The sequence below is a fragment of the Apium graveolens genome, chromosome 8 (assembly GCF_009905375.1).
Source record: "Apium graveolens cultivar Ventura chromosome 8, ASM990537v1, whole genome shotgun sequence".
Lineage (NCBI taxonomy): Eukaryota > Viridiplantae > Streptophyta > Magnoliopsida > Apiales > Apiaceae > Apium > Apium graveolens.
This window is the reverse complement of record NC_133654.1, coordinates 201275514-201296229: the sequence shown is the minus strand read 5'-3', so window position 1 is coordinate 201296229 and position 20716 is coordinate 201275514. Positions and strand designations below refer to the sequence as shown.

Here is a 20716-nt window from a genome sequence, read left to right as displayed (position 1 = left end):
AGTAGATCATGGCCCTGAGATTTAGTGTCATATTTCCAGTGTTTCAAGTTGATCTATAATCCCTTGATAAAAATAATTACAGTCAAAAGAGATTTTGTCATAAATCGGCATCAGTTTTTAAAATGATTAAAACGTGGATTTTTCAGTCCCAAAGGGGGACAAATGTTTTCTTGAATGGTGGATCTGGACTGAGACGCGAGTCCTTTCCACACTTATATTAGGCTTAAAAGTTGCCTAGGGATTCCCAATAATGTTTTAGAACCCAGCGAGGTTCGGGATTACTTCGCGGCTGATCACCGGCTGTAATCCGTAGCGTCATAAAATGATTTTGATTAAGTATGATTTTAAAATTTGTTTTGATGCAAGCAAAATGATGCCAACTCACGTAAGTTTTATCTCTCGATTATCATTGATTATGTCATTCCATTGTCATTCCTAAAGGTATATCCCGATTTATGCTTTGCGCTGTATTGTTTGCACTTGTTGAGCTTTTGGCTCACTTCTTGCTTTACCCTGATATTACAGCTAGCAGCCATGGTTAGATTCAAGCAGACTGCCCGTAAGACCTGTGATGCTGACGCTTATGTTCGAGCTCAGGTAGAATAAGTAATAATAGTTGTGTGAGGACTCGGTATTTGTAATCAGATGTAATAGTTGGTAGTGTTGGGCTGTTTCAAACCCTAAACTGTAAAGATCTTGGATTTTGGTTGTGTAATACTCTTTAAAATGATGTAATAGCTATAATTATTTTGCTATTTAAGTTGGGGGTGTGACAATGCATAATTTCTACCCATGTATATCTTGAATAGTCATCCACTATCACAAGTGCATATCTCCTTCTTGAAATTGACATGACATTAACTTGTCCAAACAAGTCCATTTAAATAAGTTACAAATGTGCACTTATAGAATTCACTATTTTACTCTTGTGACTTGATCTCTTCATTTTTCCCTTTTGACAAGAATCACAGACATCATCTTGAGCAAACTCCAGATTAGACAAGTCTCTCACTAACTCATTTTTGACTAGAGTATTGATTTCCTTGAAATTCAAGTGAGATAGCTTCTAATGCCATAGCTTGCTTTGCTCTACAGATGCCTTGGTGTAGAAGCAACAAATTACATCCTCATTTGCTGATTCCAGGTCTGCAATAAATAAGCTTCATTTCCTTGCTCATTTTAGAGCAACTTCACCCAGTGTTTTTGCTGATAAAAGTGCATTCTCCTTTGTCAAATGAGACCTTGAATCCTTTGTCTGTAAACTGACTAACACTTAGAAGATTCACTTCAAGACCAGCTATCAGTGCTACATCTTCAATGACAACATTTCCAGAAATCAATTTGCCATATCCCATTATGAAACTCTTGTTGTTGTCTCCAAAAGTCACTAATGGGTCAGCCTTCTCCTCAAACTGTGATAGCAGGGCCATATCACCTGTCATATGTCTTGAACATCCACTGTCTGTGATCCATATGACTTTCTTCCCTTTATCCTGCACACAACAAGGATTAAGTGTGTTTAGCAACCCATGCAGTGTTAGGTAATTTCTTATTGTTAATAGAGTCAGAAGAACTAGAATGAGTTGTTTTAGAAAGAATAGTGTTCATGGACTGTTGTGCATTCTCCCTTTTTGATGCAGACCCTACATTTACTTCTTTGAAGTCTACTCTCAGCTTGTAGAAACTTTTCATCACTTTCAATTTGCAAGAGATGCAATCAAACTTGTCACAGAATGAGTAAGGGTCATTTGTATTTGCTTCATTATACTTGCATGCTCCTTCTACTGGCTTGCTAACAACCTTTTTACAAATGTGAGTTAGATGATTTATTGAGCCACATTTTTGATATTGTTTTCTTGGAGCATCTGCAATAAATGCAAAGTTGTTGCTTCTGTTTATCCCAATCTTCCCATTTCTATTCTTCTTCTTCTTTCTTGCATCTTCAATCTTTACTTCCTTGACAGGTTTCTTGGACTCTTGATTGAGCATGGGCTTCTTTTCAACTTTGAAAGTTGGAATTGTTTCTTTATTTTTCTTTTCCTTGTCTTCATCAACAATTTCTTGCTTTATGATCAACTCTTCTTCACTGAAATCTACTTCACATGCTTTGATCATATATGTGAACCAACCTTTCTCAGCATAACTGGGACATCTTCATTTTCAGTTGCTTTTCCTTTATCACCTACAACTTTCTTGTTACTATTCAAAGCATCATAGTCAAGACCAATAGCTATGTTAGCACATGGCTTGTTCTTCTCATGGTACTGACCAACCAACTCAGATGCATTCCTGAAAGACTTCAACTTTACTTCATTCTTTTCCAGCTTTTCCCTCAACACAACTTCAATTTCAGCATCACACTTCAGCTTGTATTTCAAATATTCATTTTCTTGCTTGACTGACTCAAGCTCTACAAGCATTAGATCTAGCTTTTGCTTCTTACTCTCAAGCTTCTCATTAGCTTTTTTTAGCCTACTGACTTCTTCAGTAGTTGCTACCAAGCTATTGTGTATATGAAACATTTCTACACTCATCTTTTCCACAGTCTCCTTATATTGACTAGCATTTAAATCAATTGTGGTTAGGGTTGGTGCCTTTGATTTTGAAGTGGATGCTTCTCCATGCTCAGATGCCATAAGTGCATAGTTTCTAACTTATTTATCCTCATCATCAATATCAGTATCATCCCAACTCTTTTCTTTTGCAATATAGGCTTTTCTAGTCTGTTTCTTCAAGAGAGCTTTATACTTTACTTTCAGTTCCAAGTAAGCTTTATCCTTCTTCACCTTTTTAGGCTTTCTGCATTCTGTAGAAAAGTGACCCAACTCATCACAGTTAAAGCACCTTATCCTTGATATATCCGCAGATCATGTTTTGTAGCCACCTTTGCTTACTGGATTGTACTGAACTTTTGGTTTCCAATTATTGTTGTTGGAAATTGTCCCTTGCCTTTGAAAAACCTTGGCTTTTTAACTCTTATGTTAGAAAATTTCCTCGCCAAATAAGCCATAGATTGATCCATTTCATCTAACTCATCCAAGGTGTAAAATTAATCTTCTTCCAGCTTCAATATAACTTGCTTCTGAGGTCCTTTGTTCTTATGTTCCATATCTTAAACAATTGGAACTTGATCATCTTGCTCATCTTGCTCATCTTCACTTTCTTCTTTATCATGAACAATCAAAGCACTTGAACCATCAACAACATGTCCATGATGTGCTTTCAATGATTTTATTTGCAGCATTTCAAGTTCATAAGTTTTCAAGATTCCATATAGAACTTCCAAATTCATTCTGCTTAGATCTATTCCTTCTTTAATAGTTGATATTTTCTATTCAAGATGGTCAAGAAGAGCTAGCAGGAACTTTAGGTTAACCTCCTCAGTTTCATAATATTTATCATGTAGCTACAAGTCAGTTATCAATTTATTGAACCTCTCAAAAACTTCAGTAATTCCTTCTTTTGGTTTAGCCATAAACCCCTCATACTGAGAAACCAGAATCCTTCTTTGATTTGACCTAATTAACTTCCTCTGTTACTTCACATAGGATCTCTATCTTCTCCCACATCTATTTGGTTGTGTCACAGTTGATAATGTTATTGTACATTACATTATCAAGTGACTCTATTAAAATCAGCTGCAAGCCGCTATCCAGAGAAACTTTTTCCTTTTCAGGTTCAGTATATTCTGAAGGAACTTTAGGAACATAATGTGCTGGAATGACCATGTCTCTATCTATAGATTCCTCAACTCTTACCATGGGGGTGAAAGGCCCATTCTTGAGAATCTGAATATATAATGGGTTGGCCATCCTTATGAACAGTATCATTTTTTTCCATAATGTGTAGTTATATCTGTCAAGTGTAGAGATTTTGAACTGCTAAGTTTCTGTGTATTCATTCTTCCAAGATCTTTAGTCTATTTACATTCAGATTTTGCTCTAATACCACTTGTTAGGTAATGAATACAACACGGGGGGGGGGGGTGAATGTGTTTTGGATTATTTTAAGCTTTTTGAACTGTTATGGAAGTGGTGAACAAAGTAATCTAACTTGTAGAGATAGAATGTGTTAACAGAAATAATAAAACATGCACACGAACACACTATTTTCAAAACTCACTTAATTTTATATTAAAATCAAGTATGTCTTACTACAAATTTCTTGGTTCTTTGTCGATATCTCCAATCTGCATGTCTTCATTTTGGTTTGTCGATATCTCTGAGACTTCTTTATAAGCTATTTTTGACTTGTCGATAAGTCATTCTGGAGTTCTCGAAAAAATTCTCTATATGACTTGATCTGTGACTTGTAGATTACTTGACTTAGAATGTTTTTTCTCAAAACAGATGTATTCAACTCCAAGCTTCTTCACACTTTCTCTGAGGCATGATCTTCATGATCTTCTTCCAGAGTTTATTCTTAGGCTGGAGACTGTTTACAGAAAAATTACTCCAGTCTAATCTATTTACACTTTTACAGACTCAAGTAATATAATACAAAATGTAAACTTAGATTATTATACAACTTACTTAGGGTTGTCAATTTGACTTAGTCTTGTTATAGTACAGGCATATCTTGCATAACATAAATCAGTATTTATTGATTTATACAGTCACAGTATTTGAGGAGATGTTTATTTGTCGATTCCTGATTTGTAGGTTCGTAGATGTTAATTGAGATATGTATAGAAACATGATAAATATTTTTATAACATATCTTGTAATTGATAGAGTAGATGTATATTATATAAACACAGAATAGATTATCATTATGATTAGCTTTTACACGAGAATCATTGTAACCTAGCAGCTCTCAAGAACATCAGAATTTCTTGAGAGACTTTTTGTAACAGTTTATATCTAATTAAATAAACTATTATTAATCTTACATCCTGATTTCAATTCACTAATATAATTGTATCCAACCCCCTTTAAATAATTATATCTTTACTGGTTAACATAGTCATATTATGAAGTATGGAGTGACCCATACATTCACAGTGACTTAAACATTCTTAAGTGGTCTTAAACAATTTGAGCCTTTACGAGGCTAATTGAATAGCTTTTAAAGCTAAAATGCCCTTGTTGAGGCTAATAAACTAGTGTTGCTCACCTTTTAACCTTGTTGTAATAGATATAGTACATGATGGAGTAATTACATGGCAACATGAGATAATCGATCCTAATCGAGGTTAATTTACCCTAATTGAGGCTATTTTATAGGTTACATAAGCTAATTAGGCTTAACATAACCTATTTTTGGGCTAAAGTGTGCTAGTTGGCGTCAATCAAGGCTAATGGTCCGTAATCGGGGTTAATTGGTCTTAATCTGGATTAAATATAGAGCGTAAATTACTAATTAACCTTTACTAAGGTTAATTATAAGTTTTATTACGCTAATTGGCCTTAATCAAGGTTAATTGGCCCTAATCGGAGCTAACTTTTGACTAATTTTATAGAATCGGCCCTAATTGGGGTTAATTAGTAAATCTGAAAATTTTGATTTTTCAGTAAAAAAATCATCGTATTTTTTTGTCCGTGTTAGCCTCAAGGAGCCAGAATTTTGATTCTTGGTCGCGAAGGGGAGTCAATTTTTTACTCTGGCCACGACGGAGGGTCGAGGGCTCTCACAGAGCCTACTCGGCTTGCTCTAGTCGGTTGGGGGACTGCACTATAACCACCTGCTCGGCTGGGAGGTGCCATGGTGTTGGCCTACTCGGCCAAAAAAATTTCATTTTTTTGGCGTTGTCGTGATCGTGATGGTGGGCGAGATGCTTCTCTAGAGCCTACTCGGTCCACCTCACTCGGTCGGGGGTTGTGTCGAGGTCTCCTACTCGACTGGGGATCCTTGGTGTAGGCCTATACAGCTGTTTTTAGTTTTTTTGTGGTAGCTTCCTGCCTGGCTGAGAGGCCCATCTGGAGCCTACTCGGCCAGAGCTACTCGGCCGGGGAGCTCCAAGGAGCCTACTCGGCTAGAGTGGTTCCCCTGGAGCTTCCTTGCCCGAGGGTCCTTGGCTCTATTTTTTTTGTGAATCAAATCCTTCTTTCTTTAATCTTGTAAGGTTAATGCTATACTCTTCCGAGTGCTTGTGGCGTAGACACTCTACTCTTCCGAGAATAGTCGTGGTGACTTGCTGGACGACTTAAAAGCCTCTAAAATAATCCTACTCTTCCGATTCTACTCTTCTAAGAGTAAGCGAGGTGACATCCTGCTAGGATGAAAACCCTTCAAAAATAACTACTCTCCTGAATCTACTATTCTGAGAGTAGGCGAGGTGACGTCCTGTTAGGGGTCAAAAGCCTTCAAAAATAATCATACCCTTCCAACTCTACTCTTCTGAGAGCAAGTGAGGTGACGTCCTGCTAGGATTAAAATTCTTAAAAACTAGTCCTACTCTTCTGAGTCTACTCTTCAAAGAATAGGTGAGGTAACATCCTGCTAGGCACACAATCCTTGAAGTTAGTTTTTTTGTGGAAATTTATTTCTAAAGTTCTAACTTATTTGCTAATTAGAAAGATTAGCACCGCTAATCTCAATTAGAGACTAATCCTTGATTTTAGCTTTAAATAAGCATACTCAAGGTTGTCTTCGTGGATTCAGCTATTATTTCCTCGAATTTAGCTCTGACGGAGCATTTATTCATTTATTGTGTACTTTTTTCTATTTTCTTTGAGTAGTTTTAGTCATCTGCAGGTATTTAACTTGTTAACGACTTACAAATATGAACCAGCCTGGGTTGTGACTTGCCATAACATGTGCCTCTTTTTCTTATAAAATAAGGGAAGAAGCATTCATTTTCAGTCACTTCTCATTTCTCAACTTCTCAAATTTTTCTCTAGTTTTATCTTCTTCAAATTTCTCAACTTTTATTCAAGTTCTACTCGAAGATGTCTGATGGGAATAACGGTCCTTATAATGGGAGTAATGGAGGTAACAATGGCCCTTCTCCCTCCATGACTTAGATTCTAACTCATCGGGAAAAAGCAAAGTCACAACGAGGGACTAAGGTTTCCCTTTTATCCCTTTATTGTGAAGCTACTAACATAGATAAGAGCTCATCCTTTCCAACTCCACCCAAATGCTTAGACTATTGTCATTATGTTCATAGTGAGATGTCATCAGATGGAAATTTCTTTGAGCACGACCATCTTTAGGAGTGTTTTCATGCTCAAGGATTCTCCTTTATCGAGGGCTAGATGGGTTCAAATCGGCCATAGACCCAGGGTCGATAACATTGTCAATTTGTTTTCTATCCCTGACTCTTATCATGGCTCGAACAAGAAATTCCTTAATCTTGAACTGGAAAATGGTGATGGGGCTGATATCTTTATGCCTAGCTTTGGCAAAGTTATGGATCATCCCGATCATATTTTGAAACTCATTATCCCCGGGTGTTATGCTTGAGATGCTCTAATTAGTGACAAGGGCCAGACTCATTTTTGACACATTATAACAGAGTGATGGCTAGTTGAAGTTGATCTTAGTGGTCTTTCGCTTGAGGGTATTTTACTTATTCATTCTTCAACTTTGAACAAGTTTGTTCTTATTCCAATATTTTTCTTATCTTGTACCAGCTGCTGAGGCTTTGTATATGGAAGCTACCAAGATGGAGATCAATCCCACATGAAGAATGATCAATCAAGCTGCCAAGAAAACAAGTCATATTTCTCCCAAGGTTCCCACTTTCTTGGGGGAGTCTTCTGCAGGAAAGAAGAGGATTAGAGGCTTTGATGGTAACTATAAAACTCTTTTGGAGCCTGCTTGGGGAATATGCAGTTAGGATTCTATGATCGGGAGTCTAGAGCTCGCCCTAGACTAATCCAGGTGATCCGTCACCCCTAATGACCTGATTGAGGTCTCTGCTCTTGAAAGCTCATTGAAGCTGACATGATGGGCGTCCCCGCCTTATATCAAGTATGTATTCTCATATCTTTCGTAGTGAGACCTTTCTAGTCTATTTTTGGGCTCTACTTGAGCTTACTCTTCTTATCCTAGTCGGCTTTACTAACTCCTCATTGCATACCTACCCTTTTCAGGTCAATGCTCACTTCTGTTAGATAATGATGCTCCATGGTGCATTAAGATATATAGGGAACTATATGGCATCAAGATCTATATGATATCATGATGAAGGCATACATCAGGATTTACATAGTTGTCAGGAGATCAAAGTGAAGTCAGGATTTGCTGACTGATACATTCCCACTGGTTAAAGAGAAATTGATATGTTGGTTCCTGGTTAGTAGGAACGTAGCTGTTAATTAGGATGTGTATGAAAACATGATAAATATCTTTATAATAGATCTTGTAATTGATGGGGCAGTTTTGTAGTATATAAACACAGAATAGGTTATCATTGAAGTTAAATTTTATCACGAGTATCATTGTAATCTAATAGCTCTCATGAACATCAGAACTTTTTGAGAAAGTTTGTAATAGTTTTATCAGATATATTAAACTATTATCATTTATACATCTTGATTTCAATTTATTGATATAATTGTATCCAACCTCTTAAGAAATTATATTTTAATTGGTTAACATATGGTACCAGAGCAAACTAATTTAATTCAAATCCGAAATGATCAAAAATGTCCGGAAGTAAGTATGAAAGTATGAAGATTCCAGTTCTGAAAAAGGCTTAATATTCAACATGAAAAGTGAATATGTTGATGTTTCTTGAGTCTGTTGATTGTGACTACTTGACATAATCAATGATGGGCCACCATATCCTGAAAAGCTTGTTCCATTAACTCTTATTGTTCCTAAGCATTATATAAAAAAGGAAAGATCATAATGGTCTGCTGAAGAGAAAGATGCCATGCTTAAAGATGCTAAATCTAGAAATATTCTTCAAACCAATTTGGACACTGTTATGTGAAACAGAGTGATTGCTATCAAGATTACAAAAGAATATGGGATATACTGGAGACGTAGTGTGAAGGAACTCCAGAAATTAAGAAGAATACAAAGGTTGTTCTTATTCAAGAGTATGAACAGTTTGAAGCAGGATCTGATGAGGCTCTTACTGACACTTATGACACGTTTCTAAATTTTCTAAATGATCTGTTGTAACACCCCCTTTTTATTAATAAAAGGAGTTATTACTTAAAATCCATAAACCTGCAAACAGAGCCCTAATATATTTCTAAAAATAATTTAGCAATCTAAAATTTCTAAAATAATATTAAATCTCCAAAATTTCTAAACCAATAATATCGATTCTGTATTCTCTAAATAAATAATTTAATCTAAATACTGATAAAGTCCGAAATCCTAATCAATAAAAGGGGTAGCTCTCTATCACACAGTCCCAGATCCCCCTAAGCACCTGCCAGAAAAAGAATACGGCATGAGCCAAACGCCCAGTACGGATTTGGAATATAATTTATAAACAAAGAGATCAGAAATAAATAATCAGCAATTTATAATAAAAGAACAATTTTAAAAATAAGTAAAGCTGAAACAACGAGAGGTTAGTATATTTTATACCGAGATCAGAACAGGACAAATACAAATACACACATCATAGGGTACCTAATGTGTGCAACAGAATGGATAACGTGTACGGCATATACAACATCACCATAAATCAAATCACAAATCAAACTCTGGGTGCACCCACATATCCTGAACAAATATCAAATGCGCAAAAGCTCCTCCCAAGAGCTAACAGAAGGATACGTCGTGACCAATCACACTGTCATGGAAGTGTCATGTCACTGGTGCCGCAATGACATGGTTGTAGTACCCCTATAGCTGGTTAACTCGGTATACCCTAAATCACTAAAGGTTCAAAATAAAATATTCTCGCAAATTTAAAATTACCTGATACAAGTAATTCAGATTTCCAAAATAAAGGGTGTCATAAATAATTTTTGAAAATCGCATAAACAGATATCTAAAATTTTCCAAATCAAATTTTAAAATAATTTTCGGAAGTCAAAATGACCAGATAATATTAACGGAGCAAATAAAATATGGAATTGAGTGAATCAGAGATATTCAATTCTAAGATGAGTAGCGCTGAATAAAAAGGGGATAGAATCCGTACCTTGCAAGTCGCAAACTCTAATACTAACAAAATCCGAAATCCGCAAATGATCCGCTAAATTTCCCGACCCCGATCTAGATACAAATATAATTTGTTACTAACACAGGTTTTTATTTATACTTTTAAATAAAGTGCATGATCCCCATCAGCATGATTAAATAGACCCGACTACACATTTAGGGGACAAGTTCACTTAATCGAAACATCTATTACTTTAAATTTATATAGTAATGAATATAAAGAATGGATAGATAAAAATATCTAAGACCAAAAACCTGGGCATGTACGTGTTGATTCAGTAAACTATTAAATCAAATAATTATATATTATATATTAGACAACACCATGTTCATGACCAAACAACCTATGCTAAGTAACTTATTTGATTTAACTTGGTTATTAACCTGACTCTAAATACATGATCCGTAAATACTACTAATAATAAGGAGCACATTTACTTTTTTATTTATATACTGCAAGTTATGAACTCCTTAATTAACTATCCCCAAGAATTAATCAAACCTCCTAAATTATCTGTAACAACATATATTAAAATATACCTGACAATGTTGACTCTAATACAAGCATAATACTTTAATACCTTCATATGGGTGTCACTTAGCTTTAAAATCAAAAACCTATATTATAATAATATATAAAATTTAAACCTTGTTCGATATGCTAGATATAACATTAATCTGAATTAAAGAATCCTATTCTTGTAAAGAAAATATGATCGGGAAACACATGGTTACACCAAAAATACAAATCTGGATACAAAATTAATATACATGATAGACATAAGATGGTATTATATTAATATTAATGATTACCACTTAAATTAACCGACTTGACAGGACAAACGCATGCATGAATAACATAAACACATCACTAAACTAATTAAATATTTTATACCTAATTTGTATTGAAAGTAAAAGTGTGCGTAGTTACCTAAACCATGTACTCAATTGTTATTATGCTCTAATTGGATTGCTAGTATCACCGACGGATTGTTAATATCGCCGATTCCCTGTGTTTCCTGCGGCTTGTCGTACTCTTCCAAATATTAGGGTTTCTTTTTTTTTTATATAACATACTAGAAGCTGGAGGAGTGTATATATAGATTTTATAACCAACTCCTTTTTCTAATCAAATTACTAACTCAAACTAATTCTTTTATAATTATAATTTTACCTAAATCAAAATCTTCACTTATTATTATTATTATTATTACTATTATTATTGTTATAATTATTATTATTATTATTATTTAAAATATTTAAAATTACGTATATTACATATATAACCCCTTAAAAAGGATTCCGTCCCCGGAATCAAACAAAACTAAATAGTCATACCTGAATCGAATAAATGCGGATATTTTTCACGAATAGATTCTTCTAATTCCCAAGTAGCCTCTCTCTCAGAATGATTTTTCCACAAAACCTTCACAAACGGAATGGTGTTCTTCCTCAAAACTCGCTCCTCTCGAGCTAAGATAGCCTCAGCTTCTTCCTCGCACGAAAGGTCATCTCTAATCTTATGCAATGGATAATGAACTACGTGTAGTGGATGATATTGGTAGCCCCTCAAAACTGACACATGAAACACATTATGTACATGAGATAGTTGTGGTGGTAACGCAACTCTATAAGATACTTCCCCTAATTTCTCCATAACGTCGAAAGGGCCAACATATCTTGGACTAAGCTTTCCCTTCATACCAAAACGCTTCACACCCTTACAAGGAGACACCTTCAATAACACATGATCACCTAGCTCAAATCCACCAAACTTCCGATATTGATCCGCATAACTCTTTTGACGAGATCGAGTTTCCTTTAAACTTTCTTTAACTTTCTCTACCTTCTCATTAGTGATTCTAACCAACTCTAGCCCTTCAATGACTCTCTCACCAACCTCATCCCAACAAGATGGTGCCCTACATCTCCTACCATACAAAGCCTCAAATGGTGGCATACCAATACTCGCGTGCCAACTGTTATTATACGCAAACTCAACCAGATACAAATATTTATCCCAATCACATGTCCACTCCAAAGCACGTGCCCTCAACATATCCTCCAACGTCTGGATCGTCCTTTCTGACTGTTCATCGGTCTGCGGATGATAAGCTGTACTAAAATTAAGTCTCGTACCCCAAGCTTGCTGGAAGCCCTTCCAAAAACGCGATGTAAATCTCGTATCCCTGTCAGAAACTATCGACACAGGCACACCATGAAGTCTAACAATATCTCGCTGAAAAATCTCTGCCCACTCATGAACAGGATTAGTCTCTTTAATAGGAAAGAAGTGAGCGAACTTAGTAAGTCTATCAACCACCACCCATATGACATCATTCTTCTTGAAAGTCCTAGGCAAATGAGTTACAAAATCCATAGTAATATTTTCCCACTTCCAAACTGGAATATCTAGCTGCTGCAACAATCCACTAGGCCTCTGATGGTCTATCTTCACTTGTTGACATGTAAGACATTTTCCCACAAATTCTGCTATATCTCCCTTCATTCCACTCCACCAAAAGTGTTTCTTCAAATCCCTATACATCTTGGTTGAACCTGGATGAATTGAAAATGAAGAACTATGAGCCTCCTTCAAAATTTCTTCACGAATCGTCATGTCTGCAGGAACACACAATTTACTACCCAACCATATCACGCCCTCATCATCAACACGAAAGTGTTTTTGCTTGCCACATGCCACCTCAGATCTAATAGCTTTCAAACCTGTATCATCCTTCTGAGCTTCCTTAACCCTTGAAACAAGATTCAGTTCCACTTTCAAATTTACAATGCTACCACTTGATCCTCTAACATACAACTCAACACCCAAGCGCTCCAAATCTAAAATAAGGTGCGGCTGAGTAATAAGAGATGCAACACTCCCCAAGTTCTTCCTACTAAGAGCGTCTGCCACTACATTCGCCTTCCCTGGATGGTACTGAATATTTGCATCATAATCCTTAAGAAGTTCAAGCCACCTCCGCTGCCTCATGTTAAGCTCCTTCTGAGTAAAGATGTATTTGAGACTCTTGTGATCAGTAAAGATGTCACAAGTCTCTCCATAAAGATAGTGTCTCCAGATCTTCAAAGCAAATACCACAGTCGCTAACTCCAAGTCATGGGTAGGATAGTTCACTTCATAAGGTTTAAGTTGCCTAGAGGCGTAAGAAATCACTTTCCCATGCTGCATAAGCACACACCCCAATCCTCTCTTAGAAGCGTCACTATAAACCTGAAAACCTCCACTCCCTGATGGCAACACAAGTATTGGAGCAGACACCAACCTCTTCTTTAACTCTTGAAAGCTCTTCTAACGATCATCATTCCACTCGAACTTAATTCCCTTCCTCATTAGCTGAGTCAATGGTAAAGCTATGGAAGAGAAACCTTCCACAAAATGCCTGTAGTAACCTGCCAGACCCAAGAAACTCCTCACCTCCGTCACATTGCTAGGTCTGGGCCAATTAGTAATAGCCTCGACTTTCGCAGGATGCAACTCAATGCCCCTACCAGATACAATATGCCCCAAGAATGCCACTTCCTCCAACCAGAATTCACACTTGGAAAATTTCGTAAACAACTTCTTCTCCCTCAAAATTTCAAGTATAGTACGTAAATGTTCTGCATGCTCCTCTCTGCTCCTAGAGTATATGAAGATATCATCGATGAAGACCACCATGAATTTATCCAGATAATCATGAAAGACCCGATTCATCAAATCCATAAATACCGCTGGTGCATTCGTCAACCCAAAGGACATCACGAGAAACTCATAATGACCATAACGAGTGCGAAATGCAGTCTTCGGAATATCCCCCTCTCTAACTCGTAACTGATGGTAACCAGATCTCAAATCTATCTTCGAAAAGTACTTCGCCCCTTGTAACTGATCAAACAAGTCTTCAATGCGTGGCAAAGGATACATGTTTCTGACAGTCACCTTATTTAACTCCCTGTAGTCAATGCACAACCTCATGGAGCCATCCTTCTTCTTCACAAACAGTACAGGAGCGCCCCAAGGAGACACACTTGGCCTAATAAATCCTCTATCCAACAACTCTTGTAACTGCTCCTTCAATTCTTGCAACTCAAGTGGTGCCATTCGATAAGGCGCCTTAGAAATAGGCTCGGCACCTGGAACAAGTTCAATAGTAAACTCCACCTCTCTATGTGGTGACAAACCTGGTAGCTCATCGGGGAACACATCTTCATACTCCCTCACAACTGGATAATCCTCGATGCGAGGTTCATCCTTCGATGTATCCTTCACGAAAGCAAGGTAGCCATCACAGCCCTTAGACAATAATTTACTCGCCTTTAGAGCAGAAATTAACTTAACATCCCCCTTCGGCTGAGACCCTTGGTATACAAATTCTGGTTTATCTGCATCCCCAAAGATCACCCTTTTTCCTTGACAATCAATTGTGGCACGATGTTCACTCAACCAATCCATACCCAAGATAACATCAAAGTCATGCATCTCCATCGGAAGCAAGTTAACCTCATAATTTCTATCTCCAACGGCTATCGGACACTTTCGATACACATCAGAAATAACAACAGAATTCCCCATCGGGGTAGAAATAGACATATGAGGATATAATAATGAAGGTGCAACGTCAAGATGATGAACAAACAATAAAGACACAACAGAATGGGTCGAACCAGTATCAAATAATACATAAGCATCACGTCTACCAACAAGAAGTGTTCCTGAAATGGTACCTGAATTAGCTGCTGCCTGATTTGCCGTCAGTGCAAACACTCTGGCTGTAGGATTCTGCTGACTTCCACTGCCACTACCACCGCTAGCTCCTCCTCCACCAGGGTTGCGTGACACTATACAATCCTTTTCCCTACGGGACATGCTACCACACAAGAAACAAGCCCCAGTCTGTCTGTAACAAGCTCTACCTAGATGATGTCCACCACAAGTAGCACAAGGAGCCACTGAAATCATATTGGGGTTTCCCCCAAAATTTAAAATCACCTAATACAAGTAATTCAGATTTCCAAAATAAAGGGTGTCATAAATAATTTTTGAAAATCGCATAAACAGATATCTAAAATTTTCCAAATCAAATTTTAAAATAATTTTCGGAAGTCAAAATGATCAGATAATATTAACGGAGCAAATAAAATATGGAATTGAGTGAATCAGAGATATTCAATTCTAAGATGAGTAGCGCTGAATAAAAAGGGGATAGAATCCGTACCTTGCAAGTCGCAAACTCTAATACTAACAAAATCCGAAATCCGCAAATGATCCGCTAAATTTCCCGACCCCGATCTAGATACAAATGTAATTTTTAACTAACACAGGTTTTTATTTATACTTTTAAATAAAGTGCATGATCCCCATCAGCATGATTAAATAGACCCGACTACATATTTAGGGGGAAGTTCACTTAATCGAAACATCTATTACTTTAAATTTATATAGTAATGAATATAAAGAATGGATAGATAAAAATATCTAAGACCAAAAACCTGGGCATGTACGTGTTGATTCAGTAAACTATTAAATCAAATAATTATATATTATATATTAGACAACACCATGTTCATGACCAAACAACCTATGCTAAGTAACTTATTTGATTTAACTTGGTTATTAACCTGACTCTAAATACATGGTCCGTAAATACTACTAATAATAAGGAGCACATTTACTTTTTTATTTATATACTGCAAGTTATGAACTCCTTAATTAACTATCCCCAAGAATTAATCAAACCTCCTAAATTATCTGTAACAACATATATTAAAATATACCTGACAATGTTGACTCTAATACAAGCATAATACTTTAATACCTTCATATGGGTGTCACTTAGCTTTAAAATAAAAAACCTATATTATAATAATATATAAAATTTAAACCTTGTTCGATATGCTAGATATAACATTAATCTGAATTAAAGAATCCTATTTTTGTAAAGAAAATATGATCGGGAAACACATGGTTACACCAAAAATACAAATTTGGATACAAAATTAATATACATGATAGACATAAGATGGTATTATATTAATATTAATGATTACCACTTGAATTAACCGACTTGACAGGACAAACGCATGCATGAATAACATAAACACATCACTAAACTAATTAAATATTATATACCTAATTTGTATTGAAAGTAAAAGTGTACGTAGTTACCTAAACCATGTACTCAATTTTATTATGCTCTAATCGGATTGCTAGTATCACCGACGGATTGTTAATATCGCCGATTCCCTACGTTTCCTGCGGCTTGTCGTACTCAAACTAATTCTTTTATAATTATAATTTTACCTAAATCAAAATCTTCACTTATTATTATTATTATTATTACTATTATTGTTATAATAATTATTATTATTTAAGATATTTAAAATCACGTATATTACATCTTTCATTAGTTGGTAAGGAGTATGACAAGTAAAATTTAAACACTAAGTTCCTAAGGGCTCTTTCTGAAGAATGGGATAAACAGACCTCAATCATCAGGCATCGTTACAATCTTGACTAGCATTCATTGGATAAAATTTATGGGATGTTAAAAAGTCATGATTTGGAGATTCAAGAGAGAAAGAATAAGAAAGGAAACAAGATGAAGTATGTTGCCTTGAATGCTGAAACTCATAAATTTAAAGAAAAGATTGGTGAAACTTTAAGGAGAAAAATGGTTATTGTGGTGTTAGATACTGACACTGATATTGATGAAGAGACTGAGATAGAGCTGGATGACGTTCAAGTGATACATATGGCTTCAATTTTGGTCAAAGGGTTCAAGAAGATTAGATTCAAAAAATCATAGAAAAATGGTGGTTTCAGTAATAAATTTGCTAGAATTAACAAGGGAAAGTTTATGAAGAATAAAGATAAAGATTCAAAAGGAAGCAAGTTTGACAAGTCAAAAGCGAGTTGTACAACTACAATGAAATAAGACATCTTGCCAATGAATGCCCTAAAGGAAGTGGAAATGCACTAATCATTTCAAGAAAGGACTGCATTGATAGTGATGATGAATGTTATGCATTGATGGATAACATTGAGGAAGATGGATCTTTTGCTGATAAGGTATCAATGACTGTTTTTCCTGTGAATACTGATAATATATATGAACTGAAATCATTTTTGAAATCACTGCATGTTAATTTTAGAAATAAATCCCTTGAGAATGAAAGGATTACTTCTAAAAGTAATGAACTTAAAAAGAGAAATGATCATCTTGAAGCTGAGTTAATTTTTATGCATGAAACTGAAGATGCATATACTAAGGCCAAACATAATGATACCTAGATGAACATTAAATATTCCATGTTAGAAGAAGTGCTTGAAACTGAAATATAAATATTTAAGACATGGATTGGTTCAGGTAAAAAGGTTTATAGTATGATCACCGATAAAAACTGTAAAAAAATGCATAGGGTATAATGAAGAAAGTGATAGAAATCTTGATATGAATATCACAAATATAACTCTAGTTAAGTTTGTCAGTAACGAGAAAATGAACCTAAGTTAGTATATGAGAAATGACCGCCTTCAAGAAATCCTAACAAAAATGAAATTGAATTAAAAGAATCAAGAAAGAAAGATAAAAACTTAGGTCTTCTATCTAAAGGACAACTGAAAAAGAAGATAAGTGAGGTAACTGGTAAACCTCATATTCATGGTTCTAAAAGAGGTAGAAATGGAAAACAAGGAATTGATAATGCAAACAATTATAAACATAATCCTGACGATCCTATAAAGGTTTTCTTTCAATATGGTAATATTAATCATATTGCTATTGATTGCAGGAAAATTAAAAAGAAGGCTATTGTTATCTTTAAGTCTGATGTTAGGGGTAGATCAATATTTTATAAACCATGGAATCCTTGTTTTCATTGTGGTAGTGTATGGCATTCAATTTTTACTTGTAATGAGTATTATAGTCTGTATCACAACTATTATGATCATTTACCCAAGTTCAATAAAACTTTAAATTATGTTAGCACTACTAAATTAAATAAGCATGCATCTTATAGAATAAAAACTGACAGGACAAATCCTGATGGAGCAAATTCTAACGGCCCAAATCCTGTCAGGAAGTCTTTTGCTGCCAAAATAAATAAGATGTCAAAAAGGACTCAACAAGTGTGGGTTCTTAATAAATATAAATAATATTTCTTCTTGATTGCAGGGCACTAAAAGCAATATGTTGGTGTTGAACAATGGATGTTCTGCATAGATGACCGAAAATAAGTCCCTGCTTTCAGAATATAAGAAGAAAGCTGACCCAATAGTTTCCTATGGTGATGGAAATATAGGAAAAATACTGGGATATGTCAAAGTTATTATTACAAATGTTATCATTCAAAATATAGCTCTAGTAAAAGGACTAAAGCACAATCTCCTGAGCATCAATCAAATTACCGATAGAGGATAACATGTTGTATTTTATAATACTCATTATGAAGTGGTCCATAAGAAGTCAAAGAAGATTATTTTAATTGGATATAGAAATGGTAATATCTATGAAGCCAAACTTCATGCAAATACTAATCGTCATGAAACTTGCCTGATTAGCAAGGCATCGATAGATGAAAGTTGGAACAGGCACAAGAAACTTTCTCATCTCAACTTCAACAATCTAAATGATTTGGTTAAGAAATTTTTGGTAAGAGGATTACCACACATGTACTACTCTCCTGATGGCTTATGTGATTCATGTCAGTAAGCAAAGCAGAAAAGAACTTCTTTTAAAAGCAAGACTAAATCATCCATTAAGAAGCCATTTCAAATATTGCACCTGGATCTCTTTGGTCATGTCAACATTATGTCAATCAACAAGAAAAGCTACACTTTGGTCATTGTTGATGAATTTACAAGATTTACTTTGGTGTATTTCTTGCACATTGTTAGGTCCAAAAGGTCATACATATGGGGTGAATGTATGTTCTTCATTTTAAATCTAAAATGTAGCGGAAATTGAAACTTTAAAATGAAATAAAAAACACAAGAGATTTCGTGGAATTATTCTTATATAAATAAATTAAACCGCAATAGTTTAGCACCTTTGAATATAGATTCAAAGTTACACAAAGAAAGATCCAATACAAATTTATATAAGCTATCAAACTAATGGCTTCTTTCTATCACTCTAAAAACCTATAGCTCTTATCAAATAATAATCAATATAATAAAAGAAGTCATAAATGATGAGTGCAATCAAATATGAAAGGATTTAATGGTGAGTAATCAATTGGGCTTGACCTCTACTTGTCAAATCAATATTTTTGTGTGCTGAGAATAATTTGCAAGAGCTTTGCACTTTTCACTGTTTGAGAGATATAATTCCAATCTGCATATTTTTTTTGATTATATAGGCTGGTAGGTAGAGTAGTATCTTGGAGAGAGGGAAAGCATATATAGATCAATATAATCCAAGTATTCAATTGACAGCTTGCAAAACATTGTCCAACTTACGGCCATGCACTATTAGAACCTTCACGTGCGCCTAGGGGGAAAAGAACAAGCCATTTGACTTAGAACTTGAAGTTACTTGTGCTTACAAGGTCAAGGTGGATGTTACTTATGCCTAGGGTGGTACAATAGAGCCATTTTCGTAGTTTTTTGAGCTTGCGCCAACAAGGGTCTGATAGGGTGTTAGTTGCGTATAGGGGAGCTAGAGTGAATTTGCCTTAGTTTATTAAGCTACTTGCGCTTCCTAGGGACAATAAATAGGCCACTTGCGCCTAGAGTGATACAAGGTGAGTTTTTCCTTAGATGTTTCATCCTACTTGCACCTACAAGGTAAAACAAGGATGTTACTTGTGCCTAGAGTGGTACAAGTGCATTTCTGAGTTAGTTTTTGATCTCATTTCTTCCCTTTTGCTCCTACTAGGTCAAGACCACTTCTAGTACTTAGGCTTTGAGCCATAATATAAGTTAGTTGTTGTTACTAGGTAAGAGAATAGCCTTGATGACTCTTACTACAAGGTAGTGATCATTTTACCTAATTTTTGTCGAGCACTTTAACCCTTAAACTGTCCTTTCTTCATGTCTTGTCTCTGAGTCTTTTTATAAATCATATAACTTTTATATTTAGATACGAATCCTCACTTAGAAATCCTTTTAATAATAGTACTTAGTTTCTTCTCACGGATCACTGACGCCTAGTGCAATGGTCTGGTTCACATGTGACTAGTTCCGCTCTCAGACCTTTATACCATAATCTTTCTATAATATTGTTAAGTCTTCTACCATATACAATTAACTTTACGTAGAATCCTTAGATCTTCATAGTAATATGAATAACTACTACGAATGAATTCAACCTTATTCCTCCGTTGCCTGGACATATGAATGCACTTCATACGGACTTCTGTTGACGTCTTCTTCACTACATCTACCAAGATCTTTATGTATATACCCAATAATCAATCTGTATTAATTCTAGTGGAACATAGATTATTTTCATGTCTTTTGTTTTTATGTTGAGTTATCCAAACCAGCACTGTTGAGTTATTCATAAAGCTTCAATCTTGCTTAATGATCTCCCCTTATTTGACTGTTACACCTGACAATCAAATAATAATGGAGAAGCAACATTTTGAAGGATAATTCAACTAACTTCAAAAATAGATATTCATTAAGCTTTTA

General features: G+C 35.3%; 1 protein-coding gene across 1 annotated transcript in view; it reads right to left on the bottom strand.

Annotated features, from left to right (window-relative positions):
• The window catches only part of LOC141680249 (uncharacterized), a 40728-nt gene extending 25688 nt beyond the window's left edge, over positions 1–15040 (bottom strand). Inside the window, exons 1-4 of the mRNA XM_074486527.1 lie at positions 14082–15040; positions 12661–12887; positions 12040–12327; positions 11678–11955 (exon numbers count right to left, since the gene is read on the bottom strand). Of these exons, the coding sequence (XP_074342628.1) occupies positions 11678–11955; positions 12040–12327; positions 12661–12887; positions 14082–15040 (1752 nt within the window). The remainder of the gene's footprint in view (positions 1–11677; positions 11956–12039; positions 12328–12660; positions 12888–14081) is intronic.
• Between the last annotated feature and the right edge of the window lie 5676 nt (positions 15041–20716).